The 20,908-nt window shown below is 38.3% G+C and overlaps 2 protein-coding genes and 1 pseudogene across 2 annotated transcripts; all 3 read left to right on the forward strand.

The window, feature by feature from the left end:
• Positions 1–1,188: 1,188 nt before the first annotated feature.
• LOC137748627 (salicylic acid-binding protein 2-like) lies at positions 1,189–2,652 on the forward strand. Its single transcript, XM_068488795.1, has 3 exons — positions 1,189–1,776; positions 1,859–1,996; positions 2,137–2,652. The coding sequence occupies exons 1-3, from the start codon at positions 1,399–1,401 to the stop codon at positions 2,416–2,418; spliced, it is 798 nt and encodes a 265-aa protein (XP_068344896.1). The 5' UTR covers positions 1,189–1,398; the 3' UTR covers positions 2,419–2,652.
• Positions 2,653–3,793: 1,141 nt separating this feature from the next.
• On the forward strand, positions 3,794–9,875 carry LOC137748626 (ethylene receptor-like; annotated as a pseudogene).
• Positions 9,876–18,114: 8,239 nt separating this feature from the next.
• Positions 18,115–19,360, forward strand: LOC137747825 (methyl jasmonate esterase 1-like). Its single transcript, XM_068487966.1, has 3 exons — positions 18,115–18,600; positions 18,692–18,820; positions 19,085–19,360. The coding sequence occupies exons 1-3, from the start codon at positions 18,214–18,216 to the stop codon at positions 19,358–19,360; spliced, it is 792 nt and encodes a 263-aa protein (XP_068344067.1). The 5' UTR covers positions 18,115–18,213.
• Positions 19,361–20,908: the final 1,548 nt, after the last annotated feature.

The following is a 20,908-nucleotide window of genomic DNA, read 5'->3' on the forward strand; positions in this document are numbered from 1 at the left end:
TAACTATTTTTCATTTTTAGTTTAAATAAAAAACAAAAATAAAGGAGATCACATTTTTATACTATGGTGTGACCAACTAGCCTAGGCTAATTTAGCCCCATCTCTTGCCTGAGACTCCTTAACACTTTTTAGCCTCTAACTCCTCTCACGATTAGAACAATAAAACATTTAAAATACTAAATTTTACAAATAATATCAAAGGATAATGCTATTCACACACTCATTTTTATCTACCACACACTGATGTTAAATTTTAATCACTGATATTCTTCAGTTTATTAAAATGAACGGCCAAAAATTAAAAAATATATGTGAGAAGTAAAAATTAGTATATGACTAACACTTTCCCGATCAAATTGGGAGCCAAATTTCGTCTTTAGCGCAAGGACTTTGAACCTACCATTACACATGCTCTGATGCAAATTGATATGGATTATTATCTATTATTTATTTAGGAAGCTTTATATACAAGTAACAAAAACTTTCACTGTATTTCAAGAAATTCCACTAGTTTTCAAACATATCAAGGAGAGACAAAAATATAAAAACAAATAAAGTCTAGCCAGCAAAACGTAGAAACAATGTTTTAAAATACCAGCCATACTCCTAAGGGTTACGGTTGTTAATAGAACCTAGCCCCCACACCTCCAACAAAATCAATATGTGCCATATGCTTAACCCATCATCGACTATTTTTGCAGAATCAGTTTTGAATACTTTTATTTATTCAAAACTGACTATGCAAAAATTATTTATTCAAGACCATTTGAATACTCTTTACAAGAATCTTGGAGATCCTCAAATCATGTTTGTTCATCGTATAAGATAAAAATCACTCAAGAATCCAAATTTAACAACTTGGGGATTGAATCAAATAGCCAAATCCTTAACTGTATTAAATTCCTGCAGCAGGCTCATGAAAGGAAGGTGAACGCAAGCCGACGGTGGTGGTGGTAAGAAGGAGAGCATGGAGTTGCTGCGCTTGTTTCAGCGAGGTTATGGAGATGCAGAGCGCTGCGAAGATAGAGGTCACATACGACGGTAACACAGAAATTAGTTAACGGCTTCAAGCCTCTTAACCGCAAAAAAGACGAGCGGTTCAGATTTTAAGTTGATAAATTTAATATATCAAAACCGCCCATCCTCTTATTTTGAAAATTCAATAAATTGCAATAATACCAAAGCGCAGCCTTTTTGGGTCATCTGCGCGACAGTGAATTATATCAATGTGTAATGGATGTCTCCATCCCCAATTTTCAAACCCCTATATAGCCCGGCGTCTTCTCTCCTGCGCTGGACCGTCACACTGTGTTTGCTTGCGATTTCAGTTCGACGGCTCCGACTTGACCTGCAGTCCCAGACGGCCGGTGTTTCTCCGACAGTCAATCGTCAGATGAAATGGCAGGATCCAACGGAGAACAGAAGGCGCATTTTGTTCTAGTACACGGCGCAGGTCATGGGGCTTGGTGCTGGTACAAGATCAAGCCGAAGCTCGAGTCCGGTGGTCACAGAGTCACGGCGCTGGACCTCGCAGCTTCGGGCATCAACATGAAGGCGATACAAGATGTTCACTCGCTGACTGAGTACTCTGAGCCTTTGTTAGAGTTGATAGAATCGCTCGGTCCGGAAGAAAAGGTGATCCTCGTAGGACATAGTCTCGGAGGCATGAACTTGTCCCTTGCCATGGAAAAGTTCCCACATAAAATTTCTGCTGCCGTTTTCGTGACTGCGTCTCTGCCCGACACAACTCACCAGCCGTCTTATATTATGGATCAGGTATCTGCATGTTCTTTAATCTATTAGAAATTTTAACAGCAAGCAAAGTTAATTTGAAAATTGTTTTGTTCTGTGTGAAAAGTTAATGGAAAAGTTACCGGCAGACTCATGGTTGGACACTCGCTTTGAGAAATTTGGAAGCGCCGAACAACCCTTGACATCGATATTATTAGGTCCCAAGTTCTTACAAGAGAAGCTCTATCAACTCAGCCCGATCGAGGTATCTTGCTCTCACAAGCACACAAAGAGAAGTGCAATTAGATCATGAAAATCGATGTATTAGTGTTTGTATTAAGCTTCTAGTCCATGTATTTATATATACTTCCTGAACTGATGTAACTACGTTGTGTGTGTTTAAAGGATCTGGAACTTGCCAAGAGTTTAGTAAGGAAGTGTTCATTCTTTCGTGAAGAAATGGCTAAGATGAAGAAATTCTCGAATGAGGGATACGGGTCAGTTACACGAGTTTATGTGCTTTGCGACAAAGATTTGATAAAATCTGAGGAATTTCAACGACGGATGATTGCAAACAGCGGGGTTAAAAATGTGGTGGAGATTAAGGGTGCCGATCATATGCCAATGTTTTCGAAGCCTCAAGAACTATCCAATTCACTTACGGAGATTGCAAAAAAGTATGCTTAAAATATATCAGCGAGCTACATTTTAGGCCAGTTGTTAGGAGAATAAGTTTGGCCATCATGAATGTAAACGTCGTGTTACTCCGTGAATTTGCAGTTTGCACCATGTTAATCCTCGTAATGTTTAAATGTATTTCAGTCGCTTTTTCCTCCGACAGCAGGAAAGAGTTTGTATCAATTCTAAAACTGAACAAAAGGAATAAATGGTGTTCAATCCAAGTGGTGATGCTTCATGATTCTATAACTTACTTTGCAGTATCAAATCGGTTCATCAAATTCATCGGCTTGTGATCTTACCACGCTTCCGTGGATGCAGTGCAGTGGTTCAGCTACCTCTTGCTCTGATTTAGTCCCGTTTAGTCCAGGATCCTTTTTCGACTTCATTAATCTAATCTTTCTCTTCATTTCGACAGCACTATCCATTTTCCTACAGCATCATAGAGGTTCGACGAGATGTTAGTTGCATATCTTGTGAGTCTAAACTTAAAACCCGCTCTGATGCACGAGCCTAGTAACGCTCTCCACAATCCAAGATTATTTCCATTAAACTTCCTCTGCAGCATCCAAACAAACTAACCATGCAAGGGTAGTGCTTAGGCCCAGGTGTGATACCGTTAGCCTTCGTTCTTCAACCAAGCATGGTTTGCAGGCTCACTGCATAGATAAAATGTTACTTGGTCTGGTTTCAGACCATGTTTTTCTATCTCAGAAAATAGCTTCAAGCACTCAAAACTCCTGGAACATGACATAAACGAACTTGTCCCCGTCAGCCATTCTCGAAAAAACCCATGATCATCTCAGTCCAGAGAACAACATCCTTTTATAAGATGGAGTGAAACACTTTCCGATGGTTTCGTCATTCTTCATGTGCCCCAAACTCATAGAATTCGAAGCCACCAATACATCATCTTCATTAAGCATCCCGCTTGCTAAAATTTTCTCCGTTGATTCCAAATCCGTGCAGGTACATCCCCAAGTAGAGCAGTCTGAAGACAAAAATCACTCAAGAATCCAAATTTAACAACTTGGGGATTGAATCAAATAGCCAAATCCTCAACTGTATAAAATTCCTGCAGCAGCCTAGTGAAGGGACGCGAGTGAGAGCCGACAGCGGTGGTGGTAAGGAGGAGAACACGGAGTTGCCGTGCTTATTTCGGTGAGGTTATGGAGATGCAGAGCGCTGCTAAGATAGAGGTCTCATACGACGGTGGCATAGAAATTAGTTAACGGCTTCAAGCCTCTTACCCGCCAAAAAACGAGCGGTTCAGATTTTAAGTTGACTAAATTTAATATATTAAAACCGCCCATCCTCTTATTTTGGAAATTCAATAAATTGCAATAATACCAAAACGCAGCGTTTTTGGGTCATCTACGCGACCGTGAATTATATGGATGTGTAATGGATGTCTCCATCCCCAATTTTCAAAACCCTAGTCAGCCCGACGTCTCCTCTCCTGCGCTGGATCGTCGCACTGTGTTTGGTTGCGATTTCAGTTCGACGGCTCCGACTTGACCTGCCGTCCCGGACGGCCGGTGTTTCTCCGACAGTCAATCGTCAGTCCACCCCCTCGCTTTCTGTGCTCATTTCTCACTTCTTAGGTGGGTTTTCACTTGCTTGAGCTGAAATCTTAGAATTTAGTGCATTTGGGCAGATCGTAAACTTGTGTTTGCAGATTAAAGTTTAAAATTTCTTGAAGATTGAGAGGAGGGATTCATTTGGAGTTTTTGGAATCACAGAGTTGAGAATTTAGGGATTTATGGATTGGTAGTCAATTGCTGGATGTGTGGCAGGATCCTTGCTCTTTCTTTAGGTCACTGGATCCCAAGGGATTAATCATAAATGTGGTTTTCTAGTTGTGTTTATGTATTTATTTTTAATGATCACGGATTGTGGTACAATTTCATTCTTCGTTTTTGTCTATTATCGTGTTCGGTTAGATTTTGAAAAGGGTTGAGTTATTGGGCATGAGTTCTAGACAGAAATTTCCGTGTTGTTTAATTGATTTTTATTTTTTTATAGAAATTGCTTTGCCTTAAACAATCAAACGTTGAAAGTTCAATGCTGCCTAGTTTGCATCTGCGAAATGCTCACTTGTTATATCATTAATATGTCTTATAGAAATTTCTTTTGAAATTATTACTACAGGGTGGTTAGTTTTAGTGCTGTTTTTCCTTTCAAATTTTTTTAGTAGCTTCAGTTTTGACGGTTAATATGTTGTAGGCATGTAACAGACCAAGTAATATTCGTTTAAGTGGCTCAATGATCATGGAGGCATGCAACTGTATTGAGCCACAATGGCCGGCAGATGAATTGCTGATGAAATATCAGTACATTTCGGATTTCTTTATTGCGCTTGCTTATTTCTCCATCCCTCTGGAGTTGATCTACTTTGTCAAAAAATCTGCAGTGTTTCCATATAGATGGGTCCTCGTACAGTTTGGTGCTTTCATAGTACTGTGTGGGGCGACTCATCTTATCAACTTATGGACGTTCAACATGCATTCAAGAACTGTGGCCATAGTAATGACCACAGCTAAGGTTTTAACTGCGGTGGTGTCATGTGCAACTGCCCTTATGCTTGTACATATTATACCTGATCTATTGAGTGTTAAAACTAGAGAACTATTCTTGAAGAACAAGGCTGCAGAGCTCGATAGAGAAATGGGTCTTATTCGAACACAGGAGGAAACAGGTCGACATGTCAGGATGTTGACCCATGAAATCAGAAGCACTCTTGATAGACATACTATACTTAAAACTACACTTGTCGAGTTAGGTAGAACTCTGGCATTGGAAGAGTGTGCCTTGTGGATGCCGACGCGTACTGGGTTAGAGCTTCAACTATCCTATACACTCCATCAGCAGAATCCAGTAGGATATACTGTGCCCATTCATCTTCCTGTGGTCAATCAAGTATTTAGTAGCAACTGTGCAGTAAAAATATCACCTAATTCTCCAGTGGCACGACTGAGGCAACTTGCAGGAAAGCACATTCCTGGGGAAGTTGTTGCAGTTCGTGTGCCCCTTTTACATCTCTCTAACTTCCAAATTAATGACTGGCCAGAGCTCTCAACAAAACGCTATGCTTTGATGGTCTTGATGCTTCCCTCAGACAGTGCAAGGCAATGGCATGTTCACGAGTTAGAATTGGTTGAAGTAGTTGCTGATCAGGTAAAAAACCACAACCTGTATCTTTTTAAGTACAATCTTTATGAAAATGGTAATAAATCTCTCCACATCCAAATCCCTAAACGGAATTTTAAAATACAGTTTTTTTCTGTTGCTCTGCCTCTGATCCACATTTGAAGATGTTAAAGTACCTATGATGTCACATGAAAAAATGTTTGTTTATGGAAAGGTTCATTCTTTTGTCGATGTTTTATGTTCTATCTAATAACCTATTATATTGTATTTGATTGATCCTCGGAGTTGAAATGCATTTTTTTCTGAATGCTGTATTACTTGGCATATAGAAAGGGTAATTAAACAGAAAAATATCTTATCCAAGAGAGAATAAATAAAAGGGTAATTTCCACTTCCCTACCTTAAGTTTCGCAAAAATCGCACATTACTACACTTACTTTTTTTTCGTCACACTTTGATATCTAAAGTTTGACTTTTCTGCCACTTTCATACTTCTGTTAGTCATTCTGTTAACTGATGATGGGGCATGGTAAAAAGCACGCCAAATTTGCCACGTGGAGTGACAAATTGAATAAATATTAAAATTTAATCCGTTGATAAAAGTTAAAAAAAAAAAAAAAAAAAAAAAAACCTCTCCCTTCTGTCCCCCTTCCTCTGTTCGACTCCTACCACAGACAATGCCACCCCACCATTGCACCCATACCTTCATTCTTCCCAATCTTCACATACCCCTTTCGACTCCTACCACAGACAACGCCACCCCACCATTGCACCCATACCTTCATTCTTCCCAATCTTCACATACCCCTTCTTCTTTCTGGATTTCTCTCTGTAAATTCCCCTTCTCACTAGATTGTAGCTGAAGAGCCCAATATTTTCTTCCCCTTTTATCCCCAGAGGCTCAAATTTTTAGATATGAATCTGGATGGTTTTGACTGGTTGTTGCAGTTCTCAGTCCCAGGGATTGCCTCATAAACTCACTTATGCCAAGTTGTAATGAATTTCAGTTGGAACCAAGTGTAGACCAAACTCGCAGACCCCGAATCAAGCATCTAGGGTCACCATCGTGCATAGCCTTACCGGGGATTTCCTTGGCCGTAAAAGCAGTTGCTGGTAAAGCAGATGTAATGGGAGCTAAAAACTTCACAGATCTGACAAATAAAGCGTGTCGGGCATGTTTCTTGGGCCAGGAGATGTCGTGGGTTGCAACTTGGGTTAAATTGGATTTGTGGTCAGCCATTGTGCATTGTGAACCGGCTTGGCTTTAACACTCTTCGCAGATAACACAACCACCAGTCGCAGATGGCCTCGGCAGGAGTAACTGAGAAAGTGGAGAGTGAGGGCTTGGAGGAGAGAGAGAGAGAGGGAGGGATTTCAAAGAAATGGAGTGGGGCTGGAGTCGGAGACATTTTTTCAAATCTTTTTATAATTAATTAATATTTAATTAATTTGAACTGCACTTAGCACATTTTCGGTAGGCCACAACTGCCTCGTCATCAGTTAATGAATGAGTTAAAAGAATGACTAACAAAAGTATGAAAGTGGCAGAAAAATCAAACTTTAGGTATGAAAGTGAGACGAAAAAAAAAAGAAGTGTAGTAAAGTGCGATTTTTGCAAAACTTAAGGGCACTAAAATAACAAGAGCAGATTGCCTATCTAAAGATGTTCTTTACCTGTTTCTTGCTTTCTGTAATAATATACCATGCTTATAAATTATAATGTAAAGAAGCGTTCATTTACTTGTTCTTATTGTTGATTTGCGTAAACAGGTTGCAGTTGCTCTGTCACATGCTGCAATATTAGAAGAGTCAATGAGGGCAAGGGATCTCCTTATGGAGCAGAATATTGCGCTTGATCTGGCCAGTAGAGAAGCGGAAACTGCAATTCGTGCTCGCAATGATTTCTTGGCTGTTATGAACCATGAGATGAGAACTCCCATGCATGCAATTATTGCTCTTTCTTCTTTGCTGCAGGAAACTGATCTGACACCTGAGCAGCGCCTCATGGTTGAAACGATATTAAAGAGCAGCAACCTATTGGCTACCCTTATAAATGATGTTTTGGATCTTTCAAGGCTCGAAGATGGCAGCCTTCAACTTGACATAGCAACTTTTAGCCTCCATTCCATATTCAGAGAGGTATGGTTATGTGTTCTGGCCACTTAAAGAATTATTTTGGATTTCGTTGGAGCATGGTTTCCATTGATTCTGTAGCAGTTTGTATCAATAAGAGAGTTTTTTTTTTCTTTTTTTTTTTTTCTTTTTTCCGTTGCAGGTTCATAATTTAATTAAGCCTGTTGCATCTGTCAAAAAGTTGTCGGTTGCATTGAATATAGCTGCAGATTTGCCAGTGTATGCCATAGGTGATGAAAAGCGTCTTATGCAAATTATTCTAAATGTTGTTGGGAATGCTGTGAAGTTCTCAAAAGAAGGGAGCATCTCAATCACAGCTTATGTTGCAAAATCAGAATCTTTACGAGATTTCCGGGCTCCTGATTTCTTTCCAGTGCAGAGTGATAATCACTTCTATCTGCGTGTACAGGTTTGTTTCTTCAAATACTTGATTGAATCTGTCCATCTTTTGGAAGAACATTCTATTCATTTGAAGTTAGTATTGTGTTTTACATTCTCTTTTTCTGGCGTAGGTCAAAGATTCAGGATCAGGAATCAATCCTCAGGATATTCCAAATCTATTTACCAAATTCACTCAAACTCAGACTATAGCTTCTCAAAATTCTGGTGGTAGTGGGATTGGCCTTGCAATTTGTAAGAGGTACTTTTTTTTTTTTTTTTTTTTTTTTTGTGTTTTGCCATATTCTGCTTGATTTAGTTCAGAAAGTCTGACTAAACGACAATAGATAAAGGGTGAATTATAATTATGGTCTATGGAGTTTATGAAGTTTTATTCTGATCCTCAATTCACTACATCCAAATCCCTAAATCTCTAGTGTGGTTATATGTAATAGCATGGTGGACTATCACTGAGCTCTAAAGTTTTAAACATGCACACAAAATTAGCGTTATAATCTCGCATGTGTGTGGCATGTGCAGATTCTGTCCTCGTAATCATTAGAATATCTGATACGTATTTCATTGCTAGCACTAACAAAACCGTAAGGATTTGATTGCAAAAATGAAACTATTGGGACCATAGTGAAAAGTGACAAACTACAGGGACTGAATTTGTCGTCTTCCCGAAAAGAAAGAAAAAGAAAAGTGTGCATTGAGCATGTATAAGTATTACACCTTTTTTTAGCCTTCAATTTTTGTGAAGGTTTGAATCAATATTACTAGGAGATATATTTATCTGCAATTGTAATGCAATTTTGTTTTGTATGATGTGATCAGATTTGTAAATCTTATGGAAGGGCATATTTGGATTGAAAGTGAAGGTCTTGGCAAGGGATGCACAGCCACTTTCATTGTGAAACTCGGATTTCCAGAGCGTTCAAATGAGTCTAAGCAGCCTTTTGCACCCAAGCTGCAAGCAAATCATGTTCAAACAAATTTTCCAGGGTTGAAAGTCCTTGTTATGGATGATAATGGGTCAGTAACTAGCCAGCTTTCTTGCTCGTAATTTTTCGATGCGTTGTTCCCTCCAGCAACATTTAGTTTTTAAAATAGGCTAATGTTGTCATTTGTGCTGTCTGTTTTTTCCCGTTCTTTTAATTGTTCAGGGTCAGCAGGTCAGTGACAAAGGGACTTCTTGTGCACCTAGGATGTGATGTAACAACTGTGAGCTCAATTGATGAGTTCTTGCACGTAATTTCGCAAGAGCACAAGGTGGTGTTCATGGATGTGTGCATGCCAGGTATAGATGGCTATGAACTTGCTGTTCGTATACATGAAAGGTTCACAAAACGTCATGAACGGCCTGTATTAGTAGCACTTACCGGAAGCATAGACAAGATGACAAAAGAGAACTGCATGAGGGTTGGTATGGATGGAGTCATACTAAAACCGGTTTCAGTTGATAAAATGAGGAGCGTTTTATCGGAACTGTTAGAGCATCGAGTCCTATTCGAGGCCATGTAAAGACAGGAACATTACTGCAGCAGAGGAAAGATTTCAAGGGAAAATGGAAAATTGAAAGCTTCCTCTAGCGATTATGGTATCGCATACACAGAACGAGGCGTTGTTGCACACAATAAAGCCAGAGCAATGGGGGATGATGGCGCTGGCCTGTGAAGAGCAGTCTCGGTGTACCCTTCTTGTGCAATTGTCACAGAAGAGAAGCAAAATAAACAATAACTGATTTGTATAATCTGCCAACACTAATCTTTCTCTATATATCGAAGTACATAGTTTGCAAATTATGCATGGTTTCTCTGTTGCTTAAATTTGGATTCTATTTCTACTTGTACTACGGTTTAGTGGTATTTTCCTGCACTTTTAAGTGAGAGGACTTAGGTTCGTTTTTCGCCAAAGGCGAATTTGAACCACTTATCAATGTAAAATGCCAAAAATCATACAACTCATGCTTCAAAGCTGTTCGACGTACCCGATTTCTTCTTGGTTCCTTGTCTTCTCCAACAATCGATGATAGACCGGAACTGGACTGCGATGACTTCCTTGACGGCAAATGGTTCCCTATAGTCGTCGATTTCATCACGGATTTCATAACCCCATTTCCTTCTGCTTTCATGGTATTGGACTCTAGGCGTCTCAATTTCGTGAAGATTACATTATTTTGTGGGTGCGGGACTTCTTCTAAGAGTTCAACAATGCATCAATTGTGCATCCGCTTCAAATGGAGACACAATAAAATTTACTTTATCAACGGCTAAGCACTTCGAAAAATAAAAAATAAAAAATTTACGTACATGTAAAATAATTGGTCTATATTTTGTAAATTCACTACTTTACCGGTATGCTAAATTATTTACCTGCATTTGACTAAGGATGCCTAGTTTTGCATGTACATTATTAATGCATCAAGATTTGTACGTTAACTTATATTTGCATGCACAATAGTTTACATATCGGAAAAAAATATAGGTAAATTAATTTGCACAAAAAAATATAGGCAGCAACGACATATTAAAAATTAGATGTTGAAAAGAAAAAACATACTAGAAATTAGATCAATAAAAGGGAAAAAACTGAAAATCCCATCCCCACCGGTTAATATACTTGCACATGCCAATTCAATAGAATTTTACAATAAATTCCACTAAATATGTGTGTTGGGTTTCTAAATTTATTAGGAGTGTGATTGTGTAAATCTTAGTAAATTATGTGTAGGATCCTATGAGATCTTTTCAATAATTTTCTAGTTGTAATTGTTTTACTTGAAGAGCAATGATTCTCTCTCTCTCTAAGCACTATAAATAAATGCAAAATGGGGTGATAAATCATCACCACAAAATTCCTTAAGCCCTTCGCTCCCTTCTATTCTCTCTAGCCAATTTCCCTCATTAAAATAGACCTACATCAGTTTGAACATAATGAGGGGCACTTTATGATGAAAATAAAGAAAAAAAAAAATAGAAAAAAAAATTGTTTAGTTTTGAGTGCTAGTAGAATATAGGTAAATATGAGGAGATGTGAGAAGGTGACCAACAGGATTGTTAGCTTTCCATTTAATTAAATATATAAAAAATGTAATTAAAGGTATTTTAGAGCATCTCCAACGGAAATGTCCAACTTTAAACATCAAAATGATATTTGGTGACGAGGCTAAACTCACCAATTCCTCCTTAGTATAAATAATATCGTTTGTTCAAAAAAAAAAAAAAAAAAGGGAAATATATGACACACCCCGACCTAGAATGTCCACCAGGACTCCGAATCGAGTTGTGCTGGCTGATACCTGGATGGTGACGAAACCATAAAATGTAGTGATGTGGAAAATTGAATAAATTTAAACTAAAAGTGCCTAAATACAGAGTGCGCTGTGAGCGGGAATGAACCCATCTCACACGCGACGTCAGAGCATAAGTAAAATACAATAGAGTGGGTAAGGATTATACCCTCAGAAGTAGCCACCTATACTAAGATTCACTAAGAATGCTAGTCGATACGATAATTCAGCAGCTAAAACCTGGAAGGGCAAAAAACAAGGGTGAGTGGGCTTGAAAATAAAGTTTTAATAAAAACCTTTTGAAAATGTTATAACCCCTTGGTGTAAAATCCTTATAGTTTCCAGAAAATAATACTACATATATACGTAAAACAATGCACAAAGGCAGTAAAAACCAAGTATGCCATGTCATAACATTTCAACACTGAAATATGTAAGCCAGGTGTGAAAATCAAAGTAAAACAAAATGTCAGTCGGAGTCATCTAACGTGACCTGTATGGCTGAACTTATAGCTCTTCAACCTATGCCTGCACACTAGTCGGAACCACCTAATGTGGTTTGTACGACGTGTTGGGTGTAAATAAGAACGCTCAAGTGCTACGATCACGTGAAGGTTGTGCGATGAATCGCGGGTCACCTATGACTCGGAACCACATATTGTGGTCTGTACGATAGGCTGACACCAGATTTGGATCCAAGGTGAGCGTGCGATGTGGGAGGTGAATGATCATGTGAAAGCTGTGCCCTATTGTCACATCTTGGCCTTGGCCCTCACCATATTCCGGGCTCGACATCACCGTAACACGATATTGTCCACTTTGGGCCCCGACCACACCCTCATGGTTTTGTTTCTGGGAACTCACACGACAACTTCCCAGTGCGTCACCCATCCTGGGATTGCTCTCGTGCGAACTCGCTTAACTTCGGAGTTCCGATGAAACCTGAAGCCAATGAGCTTCGAAAAGGCCTCGTGCTATATGGAGGTGGGCATGTACATATAAGGCACATCACCCCCTCTCCGTTGGTCGATGTGGGATGTTACAAGATATTTGGTGGCTTATGTGGCAACTTGACAGTTCATAAAATTTTTTGCTCCACTCGATAAGTTAAATAATAATGTCATTTTACAATTTTTTTTCATCTCTTTGTGGGGTCCAATATTGAGACAACCAATCAAATACTTGGAAATACAACAACACTTTATTATATATTGCTTCACTTATTAAATAAATTTAACAGCTATTGTCAAATTTGACAACATAAGACTTTGCCTTCAATTGATTCAGTGGTAACGTAAGAAAATGTAGGCTCGATTGGAGAGTGTTTGTTGCCATTTTTTACTATTGTATGTCTATGTGGCATTTTTGACATTTCACTTGGAGACGCTCTTGACCATGCACAAACGAAAAATTTGTGAAGTCAACTATAATTAATAAATTTGCGTATGTAAAGCCTAGTCATTGGTCTTTATCCAAATAATAGAAGAATGTTAGGATTTATACAAGTAGGACTCTCTATGGACTTTTCATGAACTCTTCGTTACCTCATGTTTTTGATACAATTCCCACACCAACATATAAAACATTGGGCCAAAAAATATCAAGTAGTGAAAAATTCTACTTTTAAAGAAGTCTAATATCTCGCCAATAAATATCAAGAGCTAAAGTCATATTTCTTATTTAAGTAAGAAGCAAATCATTGACAAATGTAAAGAAACCTTTTCAAGATATGTTATGTGTCATATATCTTTTAAAGTCCATGTCCATATTGGATCCACTTGTGAACTTCCCAGATTGGAGATTTAATTTGGGTTGTGGCTTTTGTATTTGCTTAAACGTGAAGTGTTGTCTAAGAATGACGTGCGGCGCATTGCACAATTAAATAGTCCAAAATCCATTGTGTGTTTTTTTTTTTTTTTTTTTTTAAACAAACGATATTTTTTTTATACTAAGAGCATCTTTTGTAACGGGCTTTATTTGGAGCTAGAAAAGTGGTCTCAGAAGAATATTCACAAACAACTGATATGCATAAATCAAGATTCGAAGAACCAAAATGGTGGAAATTGGGGCAACAGAAACACTTTCCAAAGCAGACAAGGAAGCAGCAGTTGAGGTGCCGTGAAGCCATAGTGTCAAACTTGTGATAAATATCATTTTGGCATTTGTAGGTATAAGGGAAAACCTAAATGTGGCAAGTGTAGCAGATTTGGCCACATTGCAAAGGATTGTGACAATAACAAACAGGTTGCTAACTATGCAAAGGAGGAAGATTTGACCACTGGTACAATGTTCTATGGTTGTCACTCTGCATTAATAGCTCAGGATAGATCTGTGTGGTTTGTGGATAGTGTTTGCAGCAACCACATGACCTCTCAAGAATCTCTACTGTTGAATCTTGACAGATCAGTTAGTTGTAAAGTTAAAATGGGGACTGGTGACTTGGTTCAAGCAACAGGCAAGGGAACACTGATAGTGAATACAAAACATGGGAAGAGATATATCAATAAAGTTCTGTTGGTTCTAGGACTAGATGAAAATCTGTTGAGTGTTGGTCAAATGGTGGAGCATGGCTATTATGTTTTGTTTGGTGGTAACATGGCTGTAATCTTTGATGACAACAACCTTGAGAATGTGGTAGCCAAGGTAGTTATGGCAGGGAATAGATGCTTTCCATTGTCCCTAGAATCTATAAATCCAGTAGCTAGAAAAACCTTAATCGGAGAAGAGTCATGGATCTGGCGTAAAAGATTTGGTCATTTAAGCTTTAGCAATCTGAAAAGGATGCAGAGAGAAGGAATGGTGCTTGGTTTACCTGAGCTATCTGAGATGAAGGAAATATGTGAGAGTTGTGTTTCTGGGAAGATGCACAGAGAACCATTTGATAAAGAAAAAGTATGGAGAGCAATCCATCCACTAAATTTCCATTGGTGGCAACAGGTACTTCATCACATTCATTGATGATTTCTTAAGGATGTGTTGGGTGTATTTCCTCAGAAACAAATCTGATGTGTTCAATGTGTTTAAAAAATTTAAAGCCTTTGTGGAGCTACAAAGTGGTTTCAAGCTTAAGAAGCTAAGAAGTGACAGAGGAGGTGAATATACCTCTCATGAATTCTTAGATTCCTGTTCTAACACTGGAATGGAGAGGCAATTAACAGTTGCATACTCCCCTCAGCAAAATGGAGTTGCTGAGAGAAGAAATAGAACCATTGGTGAAATGGCAAGGTCAATGATGGTTGAGAAGAACATTCTTGTGGTTTTTTGGGCTGAAGTAGTTGGAACTGCAGTATACTTGCAGAATAGATGTCCTACAATCTCAATGAAGGACAAGACTCCATTTGAAGCTTTCACAGGTAGAAAACCTGGTATAAAACATTTGAGAATGTTTGGATGCATATGCTATACACACATACCTTCATAGCTAAGAAAAAAAGTTTGATGAAAAGGCTAGCAAAGGTATTTTTATGGGGTATAGAAGCTGTGAAAAAGGGTATAGAGTTTATAACCTGCAGTAAAAGAAAATCATCCTCTCCAGAAGTGTTGTATTCAATGAGGATTAGTGTTGGAATTGGGAATACAAGCAAGTTGAAACACTTGCAATGCCTTTCGTTTTTGAGAATCAAGTTTATGATGGTGATGTGCAGGAAAGTCCAAATGAGACTCAGTTTGAAACTGCTCAGAGTTCTCAACCAAGTTCGAGTTCTAGCAGTGCATCAACTAGCGGAAGGGAATCACTGAGTCAAAACTCAACTCCTAGTTCAACACCTGTAAAACTAAGGAGTCTAGAAGAGATATATGCTAGATGTCACATGAGTTTTGTTGAACCAGAAAATTATCAAGAAGCAGCACAAGATCAAGCATGGTAAGAAGCTATGAATGCAGAAATCGATACGATTGAAAAGAATGACACTTGGTAGCTAGTTGATAGACCCATGGATAAACCTGTTATTGGGGTGAGATGGGTGTTCAAAACTAAATTAAATCTAGATGGAACAATTTAGAAGCATAAGGCTAGACTGGTGGCAAAAGGGTATGCACAAAAGCTTGGAATTGATTACAATGAGACCTTTGCACCAATGACAAGGTTAGATACAATTCGAACTCTTATTGCTTTAGCTACACAAAAGGGGTGGAAATTATTCCAACTAGATGTGAAATCTGCGTTTTTAAATGGCATACTTGAAGAAGAGGTATACATTGAACAACCTGAAGGTTTTGAAGTTAAAAATGCTTGCCATAAGGTCTACAAATTGAAAAAGGCCTTATATGGTTTAAAATAGGCACCTAGAGCCTGGTATAGTGAGATTGATGCATATCTCACCAGTTGCAAGTTCATCAGGAGCACAAGTGAAGCTACTTTGTTCATCAAGTCTGATGAGGAATGTGGTATACTCATTGTCTCAATATATGTTGATGACATTGTGTATACTGGAAGCAGCAAAACACTACTCAATGAGTTCAAAATGGAGATGATGCAGAAGTATGAGATGTCTGATTTAGGCTTACTTCATCATTTCTTAGGAATGAGAATCTTACAAACTGAAAATGGTGTATTTATTCATGAAAGCAAGTATGCAAAATCATTACTTAGGAAGTTTGGCCTTGAAGACTGTAAACCTATCTCTATTCCTCTACCAACTGGTGAAAAACTCAAGAAGATAGATGGAAGTGAATTGGCAGATGAAAGCATATACAGGAAAATTATGGGCAGCCTTCTGTATTTGACAGCAACTAGACCAGATTTGATGTATGCTGCTAGTTTGTTGTCAAGGTTCATGAATAATCCTACAAAGAAACATTTTGGAGTTGCAAGGAGGGTTCTGAGATATGTGCAAGGCACACTGAGCTATGGAATTGAGTATACAAAAGATAGAGATGCAATTCTTGTAGGGTTTTGTGCTGCAGACTGGGCAGGGAGTGAGGATGATTGCAGGAGCACCTCAGGATATGCATTTAGCTTTGGTAGTGGGGTTTTCTCTTGGGCTTCTATGAAGCAAAACACAGTTGCTTTATCAACTGTAGAGGTCGAGTATGTCTTAGCATCAAAAGCCACGGCCCATGCTATTTGGCTAAGATTTGTGCTCGATGATTTTGGGGAAATGCAAGTTGACGCAACACCTTTATTATGTGACAACATGTCTGCAATCTCCATGGTGAAAAATCCTATCTTTCACCAGAAAACTAGACACATAAACAGGAAGTTCCACTTTATAAGGGAAGCACTACAAGAAGGGGTGATTAATGTGAAGTTTTGCAAAAGTGAAGAACAACTTGCAGACATTTTTACAAAGGCATTGCCTAGAGAGAGATTCAACTACTTAAGACTCAAACTTGGAGTGAAATCAGTGAGCAGCTTAGGATAGGCTGTTGAGAATTAAGCTTCTCACTAATTTGAGTTTAACCTGCAGATGTTTGAATCCTGCAGATGAAGAAGAAGATGAAGAGACTTTCCTTGTTTAGTAGTAGCCGTTAGGCTTAAATTTTGTAACGGCTAGTTTAGCCCTCTGTTTTAGGAAAGATGAACAACTGTGTTTTATTCTCATCTCTATTGTACTGTGTTGCTGGATCCATTCCAAGTGGAAGGATCCTAGCGCCTGATGCGCTAGAGGGCTGAGATTGGTTTATGAAATCAGACCTATCCAAGCCTCTATATGCTAGAGTTTTTTCTTGTTAAAGAAATATGCAAAGGGAAATATGCTTCACTCTCCCTTGCCTCCCTGCATTTCGTTTCATCCTTGAATCCCAGTTTTTTCTCTAAAAGTTAAAACCTTTTTTTAAAACAAAATCGACCATGGCCTGATACCATTTCAACATAAAGAACGGCATCTGCCCTAGACGGCTGTATGTAGGCGTTTAAACCAATAATAGTTTTGCAATACTAGTATACAAACGTCACTACCGGCCGGCGCTCGACGGCATTTTATTATATAAATGGTGTTTATTTTGATCAAGATAAACAAACTAGACGAAATCTAAGAATTATATATATTATGTACTGTGTAAGATTAAAAATCTAATAAAAAACCAAAGAATATAATGTTTGAAAAGAATACTACGGGCAACTTAGGGTGGGGAATATTGTTAGATTTCTAATGCTATCAATGCATCCACCAAAACCTGAATAATTTTCCTTATTGAATGAGAAAAATAAATTGAGAATTTAGACAAAATTCATAATTTATAAATTAGCATGAACCGTATTTTTTATTTGGATTTCTAAATATAGAAATATAGAAATTATCATTTCCAAATTTTTATGAGTAAGAGTTTAACAATAAAAAATACAAAAAGCTGATCAACCAAGAGTTGCCACCACCACATACCACCGTTGCCGCCACACTACCACCACCCGCCACTATCACCATCGCCACCACTATCCACACCACAGTCACTACCACCATTACTAGCATATCTCCTAACTACAATCTGTTTTTTTTTTTTTTTTTTTTTTTGTTAAATTAACTATAGTCTCTCATTTATATATTAATAACTTTATACACACATTGCATTTCGTATTTAAATTTCTTTATTCTTTTAAGTGAGCCGAACAATAAAATTCACAAGCTCTATAAAAATGAAATTTTGTCATTTTGGGAAATCTTATATTTATTTATCCAAACGCATTGTTGATTTAACTTATTCACTGACTTTTCTAGAATTGATATCATCGAATATACTAAGCTTAATCTTAATCTTTTTAATAAAGAATACATATATTTTCACGACTACAAACGCAATAGAAAGACAAAATGCAGATCGAGTGATCAAATGAAGGATTTCATGAATATAAAAGCAAGCCTAGACCAAATGCAGCTATGCCAAGGAAACAGAGGCTAAAATAGTTAAGAAACATGTCTTCCTCATCCCCAAACCCAGATGCCAATACGAAGCATTTTGTGCTGATTCACGGAGCCTGTCACGGGGCATGGTGCTGGTATAAGTTATCAGCTTTACTAACCTCTGCAGGTTACAATGTCACAGCCCTAGACCTAGCAGCATGTGGGATCCACCCAAAGGAGGTAAAATATGTACAGACCTTCTCGGATTATGCTGAGCCATTGATCAAATTCATGGAGACTCTCCCACCAGAGGAGAGCGTTATCCTGGTAGGCCACAGCTTCGGTGGGCCCGTCATATCTATTGCCATGGAGATGTTTCCTGAGAAAATATTGGCGGCCGTTTTCGCCACCGCTTTCATGCCTAGTCCTACTTTCAGTTACCCTCATATAGTAGAGAAGGTAATAAATTCATGAACTCGAAGCGCGCGTCTCAGTTGACTTATCTGGTGAATACTAACAACTAATATCCTTGAAAATATATATTGTTCAGATGTTTGCTGGTGTGGATTTGATGGACTATTACCATAGATTTGATAATGGACCCAACAATCCTCCAACTTCGGCAATTTTCGGGCCTAAGATCATGTCGTTACTATTGTACCAGCTCTCGCCACCAGAGGTAAAGTCTTAACCAAAAAAAAAAAAAAAAAAAAAAAAAACGTAAAAACCGATCGTATGCCCATGTCATTTTTATATCGAGAAATTATTTCAGCACACATTTTTCACCTATGCATAGAAGGGTGCGCAGAAATCAGTTTCCTCTTGTACATATAACCATCCCTTCGTATCATGCATGTGAGCTTTATATTTCAATTGGTTGGCTAACAATATTGTTCATTTTCTCTTTTCTTTCTTGGTTGATGATTTACTAATTAATTAACAGGATGTAAAACTAGCATCATCCTTGTTGAGGTTCTGTCCTGTACTGATTCATGATGAAATAAAACTCACCAATGAGAAATATGGATCAGTTCGTAAAGTGTTTATTGTGTGCGACCAAGATCTTATAATACCGGAGAAATGGCAGAGGTGGATGATCGATGAAAATCCACCGAATGAAGTGCAGGTGATAAATGGTGCTGATCACATGGTAATGTTCTCTAAACCGCAGGAGTTGTTCTCCTGCCTCCAGGCGATTGCTGTATCATCATCATTCTAGAATGGAAATCCGGAACGCTAGCCTTTTCATGTGAAGCATCATTAATGAATAATTTTGTAGAAGAAGAAGAAGACACTTAATTGATGTAATTAATCATCAGAGGATGAATATTCTACGTCTTTTTTATTAAGTGGCATGTACATGTTATGTTGGATGCCATGGACAGATGACATCATTTGATGTATTGAGTTGTTAGCTTTGTTAGAAGTTTGTTAGGTTGTAAAGTGTGTTTGTATATATAGCTAGACCTATTGTATTAGAAATATCAATCAATTGATCGAGAGCTTCATTTTCCTCTACAATCTCTCTTTTGTTTCTCTCTCTATCATCTTCTTCAGTAGACTGTACCAATCTTTCATCTTTTGCAATGTAGTTAAAGTTTTTTAGCATAAATTATGACTTATATTGAATGATTTCATTACCAATTGCACTGAGGTATTTTGTGATAAAACGTAACATCTGTCGAAATATGTAAGTGGTTAAGTTGAGATTTCGTTGTGATTAGTAGCGAGTCTGGACCGATTTTTGAAATCTTGACATGCTAATCGTTATGTTGAATTGAGGGGTAACAGGTTTTGACTGTGTTTTCTTGTATTATTTTTTTTATTTTTTTTATGTCTTATAAGTTGTAGTAGTTGTATTTATCAATTTCACATGTTTGTTGCAATGTGAGATTTGATTACACATTTCGATTGAATTTTGATGTTGTTTTGGGACTGTACGGGTGTGTATTGCACTTGAATTGGAAAAAAAAAAGGCCAACAGCGCTCGCTTCCCTAGGGTTCTGTGGCTGCGGAGTCGGCGTCTGATTTCTCTGCCGGTGTCAAACAGTTCGAGGGACGATCTAGTTTGCTCTGGAAGGTGTGGACGATCTGATTCATCTTGGTTTGCTCTAAGATTCTACCGTTGTCGTCTTCCTTGTTGGTTCTACTGGCGTCTCTGTCATTGATTTATGGTACGATATTAGTTGGATTGAATTCACCATGACGATTTGCCCTTGGTCTTTCTTGGCTACGCTGGAGAAAGTCCCGTCTCCTCCAAATCCTGTTTCCAAAGCTTGGACTTGTGCCTCCATTCTCTCTGATTCGGTGGAATCAACCGCACCTCAGTCAGCTTCCTGCTCCTTTGGTATGTCGAGATAAAACCTATGTGAAGATTAGTGAGGATGTTTATCAAAATCAATTTCAATCGTTCAAAACAAATCTTATTGGCCGTCTTCTGCTCAAAAAGGGTTCCACTCCGGTTAAAACTGAAGCCTTGAGATCATCATTGGCTGCGTTATGGCGTCCAGTTGCCTTATGGCATCTTGTACCATTGGGTAAGGTTTTTTTTGACATCCATTTCAGTACCAAAGATGATATGTAACATGTGTGGGGAGGAGGTACTTGCACTCTGACTAGTGGGTTATTTTGTCTCTCTCAATGGAAGCTTGATTTCAAACCAGGGAACACTCTAGCCCAGACTCATGCTCAAGTCTGGATTAAAATTTATGGACTGAGCCAAGAATATTGGCATCCACAACATTTAATGGAATTTGCTCATGTGGTA

Source organism: Pyrus communis, chromosome 10, assembly GCF_963583255.1.
Source record: "Pyrus communis chromosome 10, drPyrComm1.1, whole genome shotgun sequence".
NCBI lineage: Eukaryota > Viridiplantae > Streptophyta > Magnoliopsida > Rosales > Rosaceae > Pyrus > Pyrus communis.